The sequence below is a fragment of the Moschus berezovskii genome, chromosome 11 (genome assembly GCF_049115385.1).
Source record: "Moschus berezovskii isolate FMDL1 chromosome 11, NW_MosBer_1.0, whole genome shotgun sequence".
Taxonomy (NCBI): Eukaryota; Metazoa; Chordata; class Mammalia; order Artiodactyla; family Moschidae; genus Moschus; species Moschus berezovskii.
The window spans coordinates 63830968-63849930 of NC_142470.1; the positions used below are offsets into that span (position 1 = coordinate 63830968).

Below are 18963 nucleotides of genomic sequence, written 5' to 3' on the forward strand. Positions count from 1 at the left end.
TTCATTAATTTTAGTTAAAAATGTTAGCCTTATTAAAAAAACAAAAACAAAAAACTGAGTCCTTCAAATCTGTGTTTTGGGGAGATAGTATGTACTCATTCAGTTTGGGCTTTCCCCCATGAAACAGTAAGATATTTTAAGAGAAAAATGTAAGCCACCCATATTAAAAAACACTTGTAACTTATTAATGAGAAATAGAAATCTGTGGGGAGGAGGGGGATACCCCTGTTGAATTCCTAGGCCACAGCAAGCCAGCACTGCAAATGAGACATCTTACCTCATTTCTGATTTTAAATGAGATTGAGGTCATTGCCACATTTCTGAACAGTAAGTCCTCTTCTACAGGGGAGAGTTTGATTAGCAAATTACTTAAGCACTTTAGTAATGATATTGGAACCAAATTTCAATGAACATTTTTCCCTTTTCTCTTCTTTCTGGGTGTGACTAAATTGCCTACAGCATGCTGCTTGGTTGCTGGTAAAACAGGAAATGGGGTAAGTAATTTACATAGGGAATTTTTACTACCATTTAAATATAAGCTACTTGATTCTTAAAGTACTTTTACTATTACTCTTTTTTTAGAGTGAGTTCACTAGCTACTAGAGAAATTGGCACAAAGGAAAATTTTTATTTTATATATTTAGATGTTAACTAAATAATGTTTAACTGGTTTATTGCACAGCATATTAGTAGTCTCATTTTTTTGGTAGATTTATCATGAACATAAATGTATATTTTATAATCATTGTGCACTTACATAATGTAGTTTGGCAGCTTATTTTAAAGGAACACATTTTATGCTGGTCTTAGAAACTAAATTATAAACCTAATTATGCTATAAAAGATATGTAGTAAAGTCCTAGTTAAGGCAGAACAACAGTAAGTTTATACATAGATAAGACATAGAAAACATAGGTCCTTATTCCTTTATCTGAAATCCTTGGTGGCAAATGTGTCTTGGAATTTAGAATTTTTTAGACTTTGGAAATGTAATACAGGGTAAATACCATATATGATATACCTCTCTCCTCTGGGGTAGTACTGTATTATCAAGCATTAATATTTCTGCAGTGAAGCATACCAGTATTCACACCAAATTTGATAAACAAAATCTTACATGTTCAAGTCAGAGTTTGGTTGCCAACTGAGTTAAGGAAAAAGCTCTTTAATTTCCCAGAGCTTTCTGGATTTTGAAACTAAAAATTTTATACCAGTATGAAAAGGACCATGTGACTATTGGAGGTTCCTGTGTACTCCTGAAAGAAAACCACAGAGAGAAGTACAAATTTCTGTATCAGAATCTCATACTTGGGTATTTTACAGAAAATTAATTCATCTGTCATTTTTGTGTGTGTTGTATTTCACATCTCCATTTTTAAAAGGGTAGTGACCACATATTTATGGTTTTGGGGTTCTGTTAGGTTATGTTATGTTAAATTAGTCTCAAATGCTTGTGATTCTGGCATAATAAAATTTGATCCTGTGTTTGAGAAGTTTTTTATTAATAGCATAGTCAGAGCATGCTAGTTTTTAAATGTTTCCAGTTTCCATCCTCCTTGCTTATTGTGGTTATTTCTTATTGAACAATTTTAAACCAAGGTCACTCTTCCAAAAGATCCTGATAAATATAGGGATACTAAAACAGAAAAAAAATACAGAATACTCTTTTCTCTTAATATCCCTAGTTCATTCTAGAATAATAATGTCAAAAGGCTGTGGAGGGATTGCCATTAAAGAATTGATTCAAGGAATTTAGGAAAAAAGTGTATTGGATATTTTGGTTCATCTTTGCTTAAGAATGGTTATCCTGTTGTATCTATAGAAAAAGTGATTGTAATTGATATCCTCATCATTAGTTATCTAACAGAGGAGAGGGAAATGTAGTTTCTAAGTATTAAATTGGTACTGAATTTACCTTAATGAATACTGATTCCTCTAAAGGACCATCAATCATAAGCTAAGGACCTCTGTGAAAACATTTACCCTAAATTATATTAGAAAAGCTATTAGCCACATTCAAATTGCAGGATTGAAAATCTGGCATTTTAAGTACCGTATTTTTGCCTTAAAGGTGAGGCTAAGATTTCCAAAATGTCTGTTAACCCTTTCCTATGTTCATTAATCTGGAAGGAAAAAAATACCTGTAGTTGAAGTTTTTAAACTGGAGTAAGGTGCTTTAAATTTAACTGTATTTCAAAAACCATGAAGGACCTAAAATATCAATTTTCTTAAACACATAATGAGTAATGTTTTCATCTGTTTTTAGAATTGGCTTTGGCTACAATCCTTTGTACTTTAGACTCTAGAGTCTAAACAGTTTTAAAGGGTTTTCCATTCTTGTGTTTTCTGTTTTCACCTTTTTATTCTTTAAAATGTGTGCTCATACCTTAATTACTTACTTTCAACTGTGATGCAGTTTTATGCAAATATCATTAGTTAAACTGTTGGTGTAATATCAAGATAGTCTTTGAAAATTCCTAAGATTTTTCTGATATTCAGAGAACTAGGAACAGTTTATGAAGCTCAAACACTTAGTGTTTGAATAAGTTCATAAGTGTAGAGAAGTAATCTAATTTTTTTGTCAGATGTAGGGCTTATCAGAGTCCTTCATTGTTAAACCACAATCCCAAAGCATATGAAAGCATTCAGTTTAACCAGTTATCTCAGCTGGATTAAAATGGGTAAATCAGCTATTTCTTAATTTACATTTTTAGAGTTTAACAGTGGTCTTTATATTGTGTGTATATAATTCTATTTTTAGATCAATTAAATTTAGCAATTAACAAAATTATTTTTTATTTTCTACTTATAGTTCATAGTGTCTTTTGGTGTTGAAGAATTAAATACAGTAGATATTGACTATATTGTCTTTTTTTATTAGTGAAAATTGGATATTAAAAGAAATGATTCACAAGTTGGCCTAAACATCTTTGTTAAAAAGCAGTCCTATAAATAGCTGTAACTGATTTAAAATTTTTATTATTTGAATGACATGGGCCTGTTTATTAGTGATATTTCAGAGTAGAGCTGTTTAAATATTACCATATCATGTTTTTCTTTTCTTTCACTTAAGTTTCTTTCTATCTCAATTTTAGGTTACAAACTAAAAGCTAGAAATCATAATTGGGACTTCCCCAAACCTATTTATTGGCTATGAGTAGATTTGGGGGGAATGTAAAATGTTTATTAAGATGCGTATTATGTTGTTAAGTTAATGAACATTTTAGAGCACTGATGCTTTAGGATTTAATATTCTTAACCAGTAAAGAGAAGTACAGCTTTTACATTGATTTCCCAAAAGTAAGTCCCCATTATCAGGAAGAAAGTAGATGTAAATATTTTTGGTCTGGGTGAAATTATTGTAATACACAGTTTGTAATTTCTGAGCAATCAACAATCTTCTCTATTCTGTCTTTCCATCTTCTGATATATAAATCCTGGAATCTGGCAATTCTATCTCAGAAAAACTCTTTGGTATGCCTTTGTCTTTGAAACTTTAAAATTTGTCCTATATGCCATTAAAAAAAAAAGTAGTTTCTTGATTCTACTAGAATATAGGTCCATGAACTGAGGAAACTTTGTCTGCTTTGGTCTCTGCTTTCTATCTAATGTGTAAAGTAGTGCCTTCACATAGTAGGCACTCAATACATTTTAATAATCGCATAAATTCTTGCCTTCATAAAAATGATGTTTTTCATATCAGTGAATTAATTTTTATGTTATTCAGAAAGCAGAGTCTGTCGCTGGGAAGAAATGATATAGTTCAGCTAAAAGAAGCCTACAAATGGATAACTCACCCCCTGTTTTCAGAGGAACTGGGTGTTCCCATTGATGGAAAGGTATTGGGTCATCAGCATTGTTAATTTTATTCTCTGGTTTTACTAGTTTTACTTTATTATATGGCAGAGTTTTGGTTACCCAAAAGAATCTTCTCTTTCAATAATCCAATAAAAGGTTTTTAAGCTTTTACAGTTCTTAAATTGAGGTTAAAATTGAGATTAAAGTTTTTCTTTTTCTTTTTAAAATTTCTTTGTAATCAAGACACTTATGAGTATAACAGGTGCAGTGTACCCTAATTGACCTTAAAAGGTTAGAAATGAATTTGTGCCTTTAAGTATATTTATAGTTTAATTAGACAGATTTACTGATATAAAGCTATACATAAATAACTATGAACAAGTGTAGAGTCAACTCTAGACTATTTAATTTTGGTTGTCTGTGGCTAGTCTTGTTTTCAAATATGTAGACACAACCTGTTCAACTACAGGGAGCATGGGCTCAATCTATCCCGCCTTGTTGGTGTCTCAAATCCCTCGTCTTTAATTTTAAGCAGACTGCCTTTGAAACCAGAACACTTCCCATCCCCTGTATTCCAGGGTAGACCTTGCTTCAGCCTTTGAAATGGATTGAATTTTAGGGAAGAGCTCAGTAGATTTCCAGACATGGAAACGACATATTCCCAGCTCATCTTAAATAAGATTTTAATAGTATGGCCTCATTGCTTCATCATTTTGTTTGAAGGAAATTCCCTGGGTATCAGACACACCCCTATTCAAATAAAATCACAAAACCATATTTCAAAGCTAAACAATTAAAAAATTTTCCTCATTCTGAATTATATAGCTCTGTTTTCCTCTGTTAGTAAGAATAAACTCTGTCCTTTAAACTGAATACTGAAAGAATAGAGAATAAAACCACTTCACAGATAGTATGAAGAGGAAATGAGGTGATAAAAGTACTTTGGAAATTAGAGAAGTCATTGATGCAAAATATTTTTACCTCAAATTTCAGTTTGAAGCACAGATAATTTTACATGTTGAATCAGTGAGAACAGAAAATAGAAAACAAAAGATGGAGTAATGTTCTAATAGGTTCAGCATGAATGAAGTTTTCTTAAGTAAAAGGAATATGTTGTAATTTTAATTTTATTTTGTTGATTTGAGTAGAACAAAAAAAAATTAGTCCTTCACTATTGTGATTAAGAGTTGCTAATAGGCCTGCCGACGATCCAATGCAATCAATAAATATAAAATTCAATAAAAAGGAAGAATTATTATATGACATTTATATCTTTTTTTCAGTGTGAAATTTTGTATAATATCCATGGAGGTAAATGTATATAGAGTATGAAATTGTGCTTCTTTGTGTGTACAAGTATATTCATTGTAGCATTTTAAAAAATGTTTTTTAAAATTTATTTTTAATTGAAGGATAATTGCTTTACAATGTTGTATTGGTTTGCCATATAGCAACACGGTACCATTTTTTAAAAATGGTAAAACTTAACTACAACTTAAATGTCCAGCAGTCCTTAGAGTTGAAAAGATGTTCATGATGTAATATTAACTGAATTAAGCAGTTTTCTAAATGTCTATTTAATATACCAAAAAGTACATATATTTATGTTTATATTGATAAAAATGGCTAGAAGGGAACATGTCAAACTGTTACTAGTTCTACCTCAGTGGAGTGGGATTGAAAACCCATTATTTTATAATATTATTATGTATTACATTTTTAATGAAACAAAAAATTAAGATCTTGCTTTTAAAAGTCACATCTATTAAAAACTTTGAGAACTTAATAAAGAAACCTCATACAGAGTTTTTAGGCTTGTGCATAAATAATAGTTGCTAATTCAAATCATAGTACTGACAGGAGTTTATCTTTGTTTGTTTCAGTTACCCCTTTCCAATTCCCTGAGTTCTCATTCATCTTCGTATCTAATTTATATACTTTACAAAAAAATCATACAAATTTAATTTGTTTTAAACTTGTTTTTTGTAGGATCATTAGTGATTGAGTTCTAGGAGTTAAAAAAAATAAAAGACTATTTCCCTTACAGCTGCCCTGTGACCAAGTTGATTTGAAAACAGTAGTATTTCCAGTTTTCCTTGTCACTTTTTCTGAGCCAATCTTTGAGAGTTAATTCTGTTTCCATTGATAAGTTGTTAGATGTTAGTTTCTTTTTGCTCATTTTTAAACTGTCTTTATAATTTTTAGAGCTTGTTTGAAGTGAGTGTGGTCTTTGCTCACCCAGAAACAGTTGAGGATTGCCACTTCCTGTAAGTTACAACTTAACATTGCCAATTGTGCAACACTGTTAATACCTTTTGATTTTCATGAAAATAGTTTTGTTCTTCTTTCTAAGGGGCCTATCAGAACTTGTCATGTCTCTAAAGGTTTAAAGTGTGCTCTCTGATATGAGTCTAGACAAACCAATATGGCTCATATAGGGATTCATTTTGTCTGCTTCTGATATCCTGAGTTTAACAGCCATGTTGTATAAAATATTTGAATTTTATCCACCCTCAAATAAACTCACTAATCTTTTTTGCATTAACTTGAATTTTGCTTAGACGTGCAATATGCCCAGATTGTTTCAAGCCAGCCAAAAACAAACAGGTAAGAATTCCTGCTTCCTATTCTTAAGTGAGTTTTTTTCTGAGCTGAATATTCAAATTAACAACAAAAAGGATATGTGTTAGAAATATTGGCAATCTATTATACTAAGAATCAATCTCAAACTATTTCCATTTGCTACATTCTTTTTTTTTTTTTAAAGTCTCAACACCTTTGTGTGTGGCTCAGAAGTCGTAACACACAAACATTCTCATGCTTGTGTCAGTGTCTGAATTGTTTCCCCAAAATTACATCATCTGGGAAAGTATGTTTTCAGTATCGTCACCATTCCAAACTTCTGTCTAATATTTGTTTTCTAGAAATTGGTATTTTGAAAATATAATCCAAAGTAAATTGTTTTATTTAGGACAGTCCTGAATTAATAGAACCTATTTCAGGCTACATTTGCAAAAGGGTATTTTATTTAAACTCTCCTTTAGTGTCTGATGTGAGCTGGCCTTCATGTTAATGAGAAAAAATAGCTTGTATTTTTAGTTTCCATCATGCCAGGATGGAATGGCCTGGCATGTTACTGACAGGTTTTCACAGCCCAGTTACTTAGCTGGTTTTGTATAGGCTCAGACATTCTAGTTTTACTGACCGATGTTGTGGTTGTTAAACAGAACTGACGGATGTTTTGCTGTTGTGGTTGCTAAAAAGAATTTATCGCCAAAGATACATCTTTTGGTCTTTCCTCTTACTTTGATTAATTGCTGGATCTTTTAGTACCTGGGGGAGATTGGAGGCTTGGGGAGTTTGTAACATTTGCCAAATGCCCTGTGCAGAGGTAATCAGAAATTCAGATCAAGCCTAAAACCCGGCTTCCCTCCTTTTCTCACATCATGGTACATCTAGAACATTGCCATGTTTGGCCAGCACCCTGAGGTTAACAGGTGAAGCTACTCTAAGTTGTGAGCAGTAGGCCTAGGGCTTCTCATTCTTCCAGGTCCTTCCCCTCAACCCTCCTGACCTAGAGGGACCTGCGTACAGTTGTAGCTCACTGCTTTGCCATACCAACTGGGAAGTTCTGCCCAAATGACCTGTGAGCCATGTTTATATAAAGATCTAGTTTTATTTTTTGTTATCTTTGAGCAAGTATGTAAGTACCAGCATCAAACAACAGAGTAAGGAAATTTTTGTCAAACCATCACAGACATCATGCCATTTGGCCAGTGGGTGCTGTTTAGTCTTAAGTGTAATTTTCCTGCATTGTGGCTGGGAATAAGTTGAATGACCTTTTAAGATTCTTCAGGGTTAAGATTTCATATCTTAACAAACAGGCACTTAATTTTTAATTCTAATCCTATGACAGAGTATGGTTTAGAAAATCATTTCTTTTATTGCTGAACTGTTTAGATATCTACATTGTTCCTATTTTGAGTCAAGTGTAGTTTCTCATAACAGAAGAAATAATAGTAACTTATCATAGTGACCACATGAATATGCACTAATTAGTTCTAGTATGTCTACCATGAAGTTTGTCTTTTCTTGTTTTAAAAAACCCAAAGTGGGACATTTGTAGATGCCCTTCTATTCAGTATAGTGGATTTTGTTTACTTTGTCTGTGGTTAGTGAGTGATACTGAATTGCTGGATGTCAAGACATGCTAGTTGGCTCTGTTTTACCCCTTACCCTGGCAGCCAACTCCTAAATTATGTACTGTGACCCCTGAAGGGATGTAGAGAAGAAAAGAGAGATGGATCCATCTAAATTTCTTTTGAGGTCTCGGAAAAGATATTCAAAGAGCATTTCCTGCCATATCATCATTTTTTTGTATTTGAAAAGTACCACATTTTGAGGGAGTGGGATAGTGCATTGAAGAAGACATATTCTGCTAGATCCTCCTGATATTATAGACATAGCCTAAATTGAAGAGAAGAATCCAGTCACAGAACTGAGTATGGACACTTGTACTGTGTTTTCTTTATTTTCTTGAAGCTATTAAGTATTTCTTTTAAGTATGGTTTAAAATGGTTATAATTTCTCCAACCATGTTCTGTTTCAACTCTGATGTTTTCTTATATAGGTGATAAAATGTTTTTTTTTTCTTTTCATTTTACCCTATATAGTCAGTATTCACTAGAATGGCAGTTATGAAAGCTTTGAATAAGATAAAAGAAGAGGATTTCCACAAGTAAGTAGAAGTATAGAAACAAGAAATAATCATGGAATTTTAGAATAAAGGGAATGTTAGAAATAATCTGGATTATCTCTGAAACAAGACTGGATGTATTTTCGGGACCAGAATTGTGTCTTAATCTCCATTATATCCCCAGTTCCTGGCTCAGTATCTGGCATGTAGTGGTGTTCAATAAATGTTTCTCAAATTAATATTTGGATTTATGAATCATGTTCAACTTGTTTATCTTTTAGAAGAGGATGACTTAGCGACTTTACAACAACATTGAGGTCCAAAGTGGAGGTTGACTTGCCTAAGATTGAGTGTTGGATGTTGAGCCAGCTTTTCTGATTCTCCAGGCTAGTACTAGCACCATTACATCCCTCATCCTGGATTTCCTATTATTGTACATCTCCAGAAGAGAAAGGAAAAGGCTCATGAGTTTCCTTTCTTGCTGAAGTATGCTGAACTACAATAAATCTTAGATTTTAATACTCAGTGTGTTCATTTAATAAGATATTATCATAGCTATCCTTCTAGAATAGCCTTGAATAAATTTCAAAGAAGGAAGTTATGAGAAAGATTTCATATATTTTGCTGACTAAACATGTCTCAGAATAGAAATATTTTTATTAAGTTTTTTTGTTTTGTTTTGACCATGCTGTGTGGGATCTTAGTTCCCCAACCAGGAATTGAACTTGTGCCCCTTGCAGTTGAAGTGTGGAGTCCTCACCACTGCACCGCCAAGGAAGTCCCTGTTAAATTTTAGAAACAAAAGACAGTTACTCTCTATAAGCAGTAGTGCCTGAGTTTCTAAGTGATTTCTTTGTTAAGACATCTTGGGAAACTGAAAATTTCAACACAAGCATTTTGGATTAAATACCCATCTAGAGTCAGACATGACTGAGCGACTTCACTTTCCCTTTTCACTTTCACACATTGGAGAAGGAAATGGCAACCCACTCCAGTGTTCTTGCCTGGAGAATCCCAGGGACAGGGGAGCCTGATGGGCTGCCGTCTATGGGGTCACACAGAGTCGGACACGACTGAAGTGACTTAGCAGCAGCAGTCATTTATAGAGAGACTCCAGTTCTTGGAAGTTCCCAGATGGTGGACAGAGAATAAAGTCATACATTGCTTTCTCCTGTCTGTCCTCAGCTGGAATGAAGTTTCTTAGCTAAAGGACAGAGTCAGCCACATTTTACTTTTTCTAGCTCTGTGGTCTGATTTCCAAGATCATAGCTGAAATGAAAAGAGAGTAAAATGGTGGACTACTCTCCCCATAGGTGTACCATACCCACATGACCAATCTCTGACTGCATACCAGCTTTACCCAAACGACTAAGGATTTTGTAAGCAGCAGCAAGTGTTCATGGATACTAAAATGAACCCAGAGAGGCTTCTCCTACATATGTGTGGATTTTTTCCCCCCAGATCTCAAGGCTGATGTTGAAAACTATCATCTGGGAACATGAGGCCTCCTGAGTCTGAATGTTATCAGCAGAGCCCTGATTTACTTAGTGCAGTTCTCGTGTCCTCCAGAGGCCCAGAAGACCCTTACAGTCCCAAAATTTAAAATTCGGGAGAGGCTTAGTCCTTGAGAGACTCAGGCTCTGTGCCTCTCAGGCAATGCTGATTCATCTTAATTATGTGGTTCAATATCATGTCTGGAAAATAGTAACTGTAAAATTTATTTTGTTTTGCAGGCAGTTTCCTTGTCCTCCAAACTCACCAAAGGCTGTATGCAGTGTTCTTGAAATTGAATGTGCTCATGGTGCTGTTTTTGTGGCTGGTAAAATACTTAGTCTAGAATATACTTACACCGTCAATTGTCTCTCCTTTCTGAAAAACTCAATTGACTTCTCCTCTGTTTCCATCTTTATTGTTGTTATTAGTTTCTAATTAGTTAACTGTTTTAAGCACTAGACCTGACAGTCATTTATTTTAGATTTTATAAGTATTCTTATGGATCACTAAAGAGATTTGATATTTAAAATGCCATGCCAAAAGGAAATGATACATCCCAGATTATACGGGTAGCAGTACAGACCAAAAACTAATCAAGAGAACAGAGAGGATGTTTTACAACATGAAGTCAATCCTGGGGGGAGAAAAATTTTATCTGAAAGTGGCTAAACACTTGGCTTCTGCTTGGAAAAAGAAATTGTTGCATTGACTCTCCCAAGAGGTAAATCTGGTTAGACAGTTTTTGTTTTGAAAGCTACAGCTGTTTCACAGTAATAGCTGAAATGAAATCGCTCTTTAGTCTTGACTATAATACCCTGCCCTGGGGTAATAAAAGCTACCTGCTTCACCGTAGCTTTATTCATAAAACAGTGAGTCATATTCTGTGAGGGTGTTTTCTTTTTTTTTTTGACTTATAAAAACTTCAAAATTTCCTGTATTTGAACTCTTTGGAATACATTATCACCAATGACTCTTACACTAAGAGTGTTATCAATCAGGCGTAAAAGAAGTAGTTGCTCTTTTCTTAAGTGATCCTTGGTGTGTTCCATAATATTGTAACTTGTTCAATCAGTCAGTCAGGTTAATAAGTATAGCATTCCTTTAGAACTCAATGATGATTCATACCGTGTCTTTAGCCATTTCTTCTATTGCTACCTTAAATTTTTTCATTGAATTATATGTATGTGCTGTCACTAAATTAGATTATAAATTAGTCGAAGGCTGAGCCTTGGTTTGTATCATAGCACCTAGAATATTGGCACTTAGTGGATAGTTGTTATTTTCCTTTTATTCTGCTGTGTTAATCACACCATCCCAGCCAGGTAACCTTTATATTTCTTTGTCAGGGAGATATAATAAATACTCCAGGAATCTACCACAAACTCCTTGGATAATTGATGGAGAAAGGAAGCTGGAATCTTCAGTGGAAGAATTAATTTCAGACCATCTTTTGAAAGTGTTCAAAGCAGAAAGTAAGTGTTATAATATTCATATTTTAAATACTTGTTCACAAATAGACTTCTTGGAGGTGGCAGGAAAGATTTCTATATTTTGTAAACCACCACCAAGTCTGGGCCCCTTGCCTGGCACTTCCTGTGAACAGGGATTGCCATGTCCTGAGCTCCTCTGCCCAGGGCTGGATTTGAGCCAAGCTGCCCCAAGATTTCTCTGTTCTCTCAAGACTACTTCCTTTTCCTAGGCAAATTCAAAACAATTGAAACTACTTTAAATGAATGCACTTAAGCTCTGACCTTGGCACACCTTAACCTCAACCTCTTATTGGGAATATGAGGAAATTAAAACACAGCTTCCATATCCATTGCTTATTCAAGAGTTCAGTTCAGTTCATTTCAGTCGCTCAGTCGTGTCCGACTCTTTGCGACCCCATGAATCACAGCACACCAGGCCTCCCTGTCCATCACCAACTCCTGGAGTTCACTCAGACTCATGTCCATCGAGTCGGTGATGCCATCTAGCCATCTCATTCTCTGTCGTCACCCCTCCTCCCACCCCCAATCCCTCCCAGCATCAGACTCTTTTCCAGTGAGTCAACTCGTCGCATGAGGTGGCCAAAGTATTGCAGTTTCAGCTTTAGCATCAGTCCTTCCAATGAACACCCAGGACTGATCTCCTCTAGAATGAACTGGTTGGATCTCCTTGCAGTCCAAGGGACTCTCAAGAGTCTTCTCCAACACCACAGGTCAAAAGCATCAATTCTTCGGTGATCAGCTTTCTTCACAGTCCAACTCTCACATCCATACATGACCACGGGAAAAACCATAGCCTTGACTAGACGGACCTTGGTTGGCAAAGTAATGTCTCTGCTTTTTAATATACTATCAAGGTTGGTCATAACTTTCCTTCCAAGGAGTAAGCGTCTTTTACTTTCATGGCTGCAGTCAGCATCTGCAGTGATTTTGGAGCCCAAAAAAATAAAGTCTGACACTGTTTCCACTGTTTCCCCATCTATTTCCCATGAAGTGATGGGACCAGATGCCATGATCTTTGTTTTCTGAATGTTGAGCTTCAAGCCAACTTGTTCACTCTCCTCTTTCACTTTCATCAAGAGGCTTTTGAGTTCCTCTTCACTTTCTGCCATAAGGGTGGTATCATCTGCATATCTGAGGTTATTGATATTTCTCCCAGCAATCTTGATTCCAGCTTGTGCTTCTTCCAGCCCAGCGTTCCTCATGATGTACTCTGCATATAAGTTAAATAAGCAGGGTGACAATATACAACCTTGATGTACTCCTTTTCCTATTTGGAACCAGTCTGTTGTTCCATGACCAGTTCTAACTGTTGCTTCCTGATCTGCATACAGGTTTCTCAAGAGGCAGGTCAGGTGGTCTGGTATTCCCATGTCTTTCAGAATGTTCCATAGTTTATTGTGATCCACACAGTCAAAGGCTTTGGCATAGTCAATGAAGCAGAAATAGATGTTTTTCTGGAACTCTCTTGCTTTTGCGATGATCCAGAGGATGTTGGCAATTTGATCTCTGGTGCCTCTGCCTTTTCTAAAACCTGCTTGAACATCTGGGAGTTCTCGGTTCACATATTGCTGAAGCCTGGCTCGGAGAATTTTGAGCATGACTTTACTAGCGTGGGAGATGAGTGCAATTGTGCAGTAGTTTGAGCATTCTTTGGCATTGCCTTTCTTTGGGATTGGAATGAAGACTGACCTTTTCCAGTCCTGTGGCCAGCGCTGAGTTTTCCAAAATTGTTGGCATATTGAGTGCAGCACTTTCACAGTGGTTATTCAAGAGTAACCACTGGCAAATGCCTGGCTTCCATATTAACAGTTAAAATGTCCTAGAATAGAATTAAGACCTAGAGAAGATAGGTCAACAACCACCATTTCACAAAGGCTTAATAGTAGTGTTGTTGTTTTAATTTCTTAGGTATTAACAAGCCTAGGTTTGTGAGTCAGACCCTGTCAGGAATATGCTTTCTTTGTCTCAATAGGCCTGTCAGGACAAAGGAGCAAAAAACTTTGTGATTTTACCCAGGATTAAACTTAAAGGAAAGGGACTAAGATTTCAATCAGAGGAAATCATGTTGTATATCAGGAAAAAACATAGTCAGTGAGTAAGTATATCATACTTATATCATACTCATACTCCTTGGAGTAGGTCTCCTAGCAAAATTAGAACATCTTTTTTGAAAGACCAGCTAGACATCCATCTTTCTCTCTGGCAAACCTTAGACAAATGTGCTTTAGTAAAGGCAGACAAGTGATCGAAATGAGATGCTCTGTCCCTTCCAGCTCTCTGCTTGTCAAAAGGAAAGAGAAGCACTTCAAAGCCATATCCCTTTTATAATTTGTTGCCTGTCAGGTAGGTGGGCCCTTTTAAAAAAGGCCTTTAAGAACTGTTTACTGAATGGAAAAGAAAGTAACCTAGCAACCTAATATTTTCCAAAATCTTAACAGTAAAGACTCAGGGCTATTGCCATGAACTTTTACCTACTTAATCTAATATTTACACACTGGTTATCTCATGAGACTTGAATTCTTATTTCTTATTTCAATTTCTTATTACAAAGAAGTGAAAATAAAGCGTTAGCATGAAAAGTCTCTTTCAAACTCTTTTTGGGACCACCTTATTTCCCTTCTGTAAGAAGATACAAGATTTAGTTCTGGTTTTTTGGGTTCCAAGGAATTCCCCATTACCAAGAGGGCTATAGAGGGGTTCTGGAACACCTGTATGTTTCCCCCTTACAATCTTTCATGAGATAATTCCTTGTTATAGTCCACTTGAGAAGGAAAAATATTGTCCCCAAACTGAAAAGAAAGCAAACTGTAATTGCATGTTTAGGAAATTTCTAAAGAGCCACTTGAGAAAAAGCAGACCTCTGGGCCTCTGTGCTAATTGGCTCCTTATCATGAAATAAAACCTTGTTGTCTGAAATCCCTGATTAGTAGCATCAGTTTGCTAAACTTGTGCTTCTCAGATATATTACTTGTCACTTCTGTGATTCACATCTGACAGCTCTGGGAAGATGGTTCTGACTGTTGTACCTCTACACTTTATAACTCTATGAAAATAAATCAGTATTGCATGAAGCAGACTAACTACTTCTATAAAGGGTCCTTCCCCTCAGTGGGAGATACAAACTTGTTTTTCAGTCACTTCAGACTGGCACGTCATATTCTCTACTTGCCAGTTCTCTAGTTAATAAGTGAAACTGACACACTCTCCAAACCAATGTGTCTAAGAAATGTTTTTCCAATGTATTTATTACTTCACTTATTGAGTAAATATTTGTCATGTCAGTTGCCTGCTGAAAACTGGTCAATATTTCAGCTACAGGGTAAAGTCCGAACTATATAACTTGATATTCTGAGGCCATCATCATCTGACCTCTGTCCATCCTTCAGTCCCATTGTCTGTCTGTCCCCAAGTATGAGGGTCACTACAGACTACTAAACCCCTTATCATTCTTGTCCTTGTTTTTCCTGATCACTGTCATTCCTGATCATTCTTGTCCTTGGTTTTGTTGTTGTTGTTTGAAATATCTGTTCCATTGAGAAGTCTGTAGAACTCACAGGATTTGGGGGATAAGGCAAGGCATAATATGAGGGTTTTTTAATTTAAATTGGAGGCTAATTATTTTACAATATTGTAGTGGTTTTTGTCATACATTGACATGAATCAGCCATGGGTGCACATGTGTTCCCCATCCTGAACCCCCCTGCTGCTGCTGCTGCTAAGTCGCTTCAGTTGTGTCCGGCCCTGTGCGACCCCATAGATGGCAGCCCACCAGGCTCCCCCATCCCTGGGATTCTCCAGACAAGAACACTGGAGTGAGTTGCCATTTCCTTCTCCGGTGCATGAAAGTGAAAAGTGAAAGTGAAGTCTCTCAGTTGTATCCGACTCTTAACAACCCCATGGACTGCAGCCTACTAACTTCCTCAGTCCATAGGATTTTCCAGGCAAGAGTACTGGAGTGGGGTGCCATTGCCTTCTCCGTGAACCCCCCAAAATTTCTGTTATTCATAATTGCATACAAATAAATTTCTAAAGTTTGCCCTCCAAAGTATTTCTCAGTGTAGGGTCCAAATTTGAAATTTTTTTCTAAAAGATGTAATAAATACCCTTTATCCCTTCAGTTCAGTTCAGTCGCTCAGTCATGTCCGACTCTTTGCGACCCCATGAATCACAGCACGCCAGGCCTCCCTGTCCATCACCAACTCCCGGAGTTCACTCAAACTCATGTCCATCGAGTCGGTGATGCCATCTAGCCATCTCATTCTCTGTCATCCCCGTCTCCTCCCACCCCCAATCCCTCCCAGCATCAGACTCTTTTCCAGTGAGACAACTCGTCGCTTTATCCCTTAGTCTGGATTTAATGTTTCTTTGGGCTTCTCAAGAGCCTATTTTTCTCTTCTTTCTTGTTGATGGGCTGGAATTTAGGGGAAGCTTTATGGGCTAATTTATGAATTTGAGGTTTCTGATCTGATTGAGGAGTCACAGGGAGATCTACCTCTTTGTGTCCTGTTCATTCCCTCCACCCCATCAGCCACAGGTTATGGCTCAGTCACTGTAGGGCCCTAGTTCCCTGAGGTTGGATTGGGGATGGAGGTGCGCAGGTATAAGACAAACTACAGCCTGCTCATGGTAATGTTTGCTCTGGTAAAATCATCAGTTGGTTCTGTATCTAAGAAAGTTGTCATGAAACCACTCCCCCACCCTCTGCTCCACTCCATATTTCCACTTTTCCACTCCAGTATTTGTAGCTTTTAGTCTGTGATGATCCATCTACCTTAAAATATATACTAGTTTTATTGTGGCCCCAGCTTAAGTTTGCTTATATAATGAATTTGCTTTTAGAGTCCAACTTTGTCTTTTCCCTGCCTTTCATGGAGTTTAATTCTCAAATAATGTTTTTATTTTGTTTTCTTTTAAGAAAAAGAAGAACGATTTTTCACCATAAGTTTGTAGCCAGTTTGGTAGCAGGGCCTTTCTCCAAACAGTGCTTTGTCTTTGGCTTTCCCATGGGATGGTGGCATGGGATGATAAGAAAGATCTGGCTTTTACCTCTGCCCTTTAATTGTGTTACCTTGGGGAAAGTACTTAACCTTCCAGAAGCTTGGTGTTCTTTCATTTAATACTTACCTCATAAGGTTACAGTAAGGAATAAATGAAATAACGTATGCAGAATTTTAGCTCAGTGTCTAACATGTAATAAGTACTCAATAAATACTATTTATTATTATCTTTGTTATTTTCAGTAGAGATTAGGACTAGAGTTGTGATGATGACTATTCCTTGGATTCTCCTGTAGATTAAGACAAATTGGGTTTCTACCAAGGGTGGGAATGAAAGTCTTAGGACTATTATGTCACTGATTTTTTTTTTCTTTATCTGCTTTCCAAAGGCTTTAATTTTTCTTCCTCTGGAAGAGAAGATGTAGATGTGAGAACATTAGGAAATGGTAAGATTGTGACATCACTTGACTAAAACTAACTTTCAGATTATCACCCTTTTCAAGCAGCAGGTTTTCTGTAGTCACTTAGAATCAAAGTTGGCAGACCCCAGAGCTTCTCCCTTAAGAGGAAGCCTTGTGGATTTTGGAGCTACCCTTGTAAATTATATGATTATGTTTTAACAGGGATCATTTCTTCAGAGGCCATCTTTATTGCATACCTATAGGTTATAAGGGACTTTTACACTTGTGCATTAACAAACAGGTACTTGATATTTTCCCAAAGTCTGATTATTCATTGTTCCTTTTAATAACATTTCAGTACCAGTACAGTTGTCAAAGTGCACATCTTCATTGAAAAGGTGTTCCTGCTCTCTTAGCCTTCATTTTTCTCATTTTATATTATTGCATTACAAGAAAGAGGATGAGAGTAATCCTGAACTGTTCTAGATTTATAGTCCCTTCTTCTCATGGAATCCCAGCTTTTCGTTTCACTAGGCTAGGAGAATGTATTTCAACTTGGTATACCTGGGCATTGCTGCACATGACAACGTTACATTAGTGTAACCAAGTCAATTAGTGGCTGTTTGGATGTGATTTTGTAAATTAACACAGGCTTGTTCATGGACTTTTGGGAAGGCAGTCATTTTCACATATTGCCTGTACTGGGGCTTAGCAGCCTCCCCAAAACCCCTTGATTCTTTTCACACATTCTTCCCTCCCCCAGATATAGTCATGTCACTGAACTTTCCGTCCTCTAGAGCTCAACTCGTTTTTTCACACCTCCTAACCCTCTTGCATTAGCCCAAATGTTAACTCCATCAACACGTTTCTGTTTCATGACGGGGTGTGTGCTGCCAGGAAGGCCCTTTGCAATTGAGCTGGTGAATCCTCATAGAGTACATTTCACTTCACAAGAAATTAAGGAACTTCAGCAGGTAAACCACTTCATGACATGGAAATTGTCATGTTTCTGCAACTCTGTAACTGAACCAGAGTTGCTAATTGTTTTTCTTTTTCTAATACTACAGAAAATTAATAACTCATCTAACAAAATCCAAGTCCGTGACTTGCAGCTTGTCACAAGGTAAGGGTAGGCTCACTGGTGATGTCTCAAGAGGGGAGTTTTGGTTGCATATCATTTATCTGATAAGGGATTTGTATCCAGAATATAAAAAGAACTCCTGCAACTCAATAATAAGAAAAAAACTTGATTAAAAATGGAGAGAATGTAAAGTGCACATTTCTTCAAAGAGGATAAACAAATAGCCAGTGAATACATGAAAAAGTGTTCAGCATCATTAGTCATTAGGGAAATGCAAATCAAAACCACAATGAGATCCCACTTAACAAAAAAGACAGAAAACAGCAAGTATTGGCAAGAATGTGAAGAAATTGGATCCCTTATACATTCCTGTGGGATTGTAACTAATACCACTTGGGAAGACAATTTGGCAGTTTCTCAAAAGGTTAAATATAGCGTAAGCATATGACCCAGTAGTTCCACTTCTAGCTATATACCCACGAGAAGTGAAAATGTACATCCACACAGAGACTTCTGCATGAATGCTTATAGTCACATTACTCACAATAGCAAAAACGTAGAAGCCACCAAAATGTCATTGGATAAACAAAATGGTATATCCTTACAGTGGAAAATCAGTGGTAAAATATCAGTACTTTGAAGTACTGATACATGTGGCAACGTGGATGAACCTTAAAAACATTATGAAGAAGCCAGACATCAAATACCACATATTGTACATTTTACAGTATTCACATTTTACATAAAATTTTCAGAGCAGGGATGTCTATAGAGATATAAAGTCAACTAGTGGTTGCCAACGGCTGGGGAAATGGGGAATGAGAAGTGATTGCAGTTGGGTGTGGAGTTTCTCTTTTGGGGTGATTAAAGTATTCTAAAATTAGATTGTGGTAATTGCTGCACAGCTCTGTAAACATACTAAAAATCACTGAATCGTTCAGTTAAACCGGAGAATTGTATGTAAATTATATCTCACTAAAGCTATTTTTAAAGAAAGAGAAGTTTG

At 36.2% G+C, this 18963-nt stretch overlaps 1 protein-coding gene across 5 annotated transcripts in view; it reads left to right on the forward strand.

Moving 5' to 3' along the window:
- Positions 1 to 18963, forward strand: part of PUS10 (pseudouridine synthase 10) — an 88505-nt gene that overhangs the window by 59270 nt on the left and 10272 nt on the right. For 4 of the 5 annotated variants that reach the window (XM_055400821.2, XM_055400820.2, XM_055400822.2 and 1 more), the window contains exons 5-14: positions 460 to 494; positions 3728 to 3839; positions 6004 to 6065; positions 6360 to 6405; positions 8472 to 8536; positions 10228 to 10313; positions 11335 to 11460; positions 16865 to 16921; positions 17774 to 17850; positions 17944 to 17999. In XM_055400821.2, the coding sequence (XP_055256796.2) occupies positions 460 to 494; positions 3728 to 3839; positions 6004 to 6065; positions 6360 to 6405; positions 8472 to 8536; positions 10228 to 10313; positions 11335 to 11460; positions 16865 to 16921; positions 17774 to 17850; positions 17944 to 17999 (722 nt within the window). Of the gene's footprint in view, positions 1 to 459; positions 495 to 3727; positions 3840 to 6003; positions 6066 to 6359; positions 6406 to 8471; positions 8537 to 10227; positions 10314 to 11334; positions 11461 to 16864; positions 16922 to 17716; positions 17851 to 17943; positions 18000 to 18963 lie in introns of all 5 variants that reach the window. The other variant, XM_088841412.1, reaches the window with a different exon arrangement.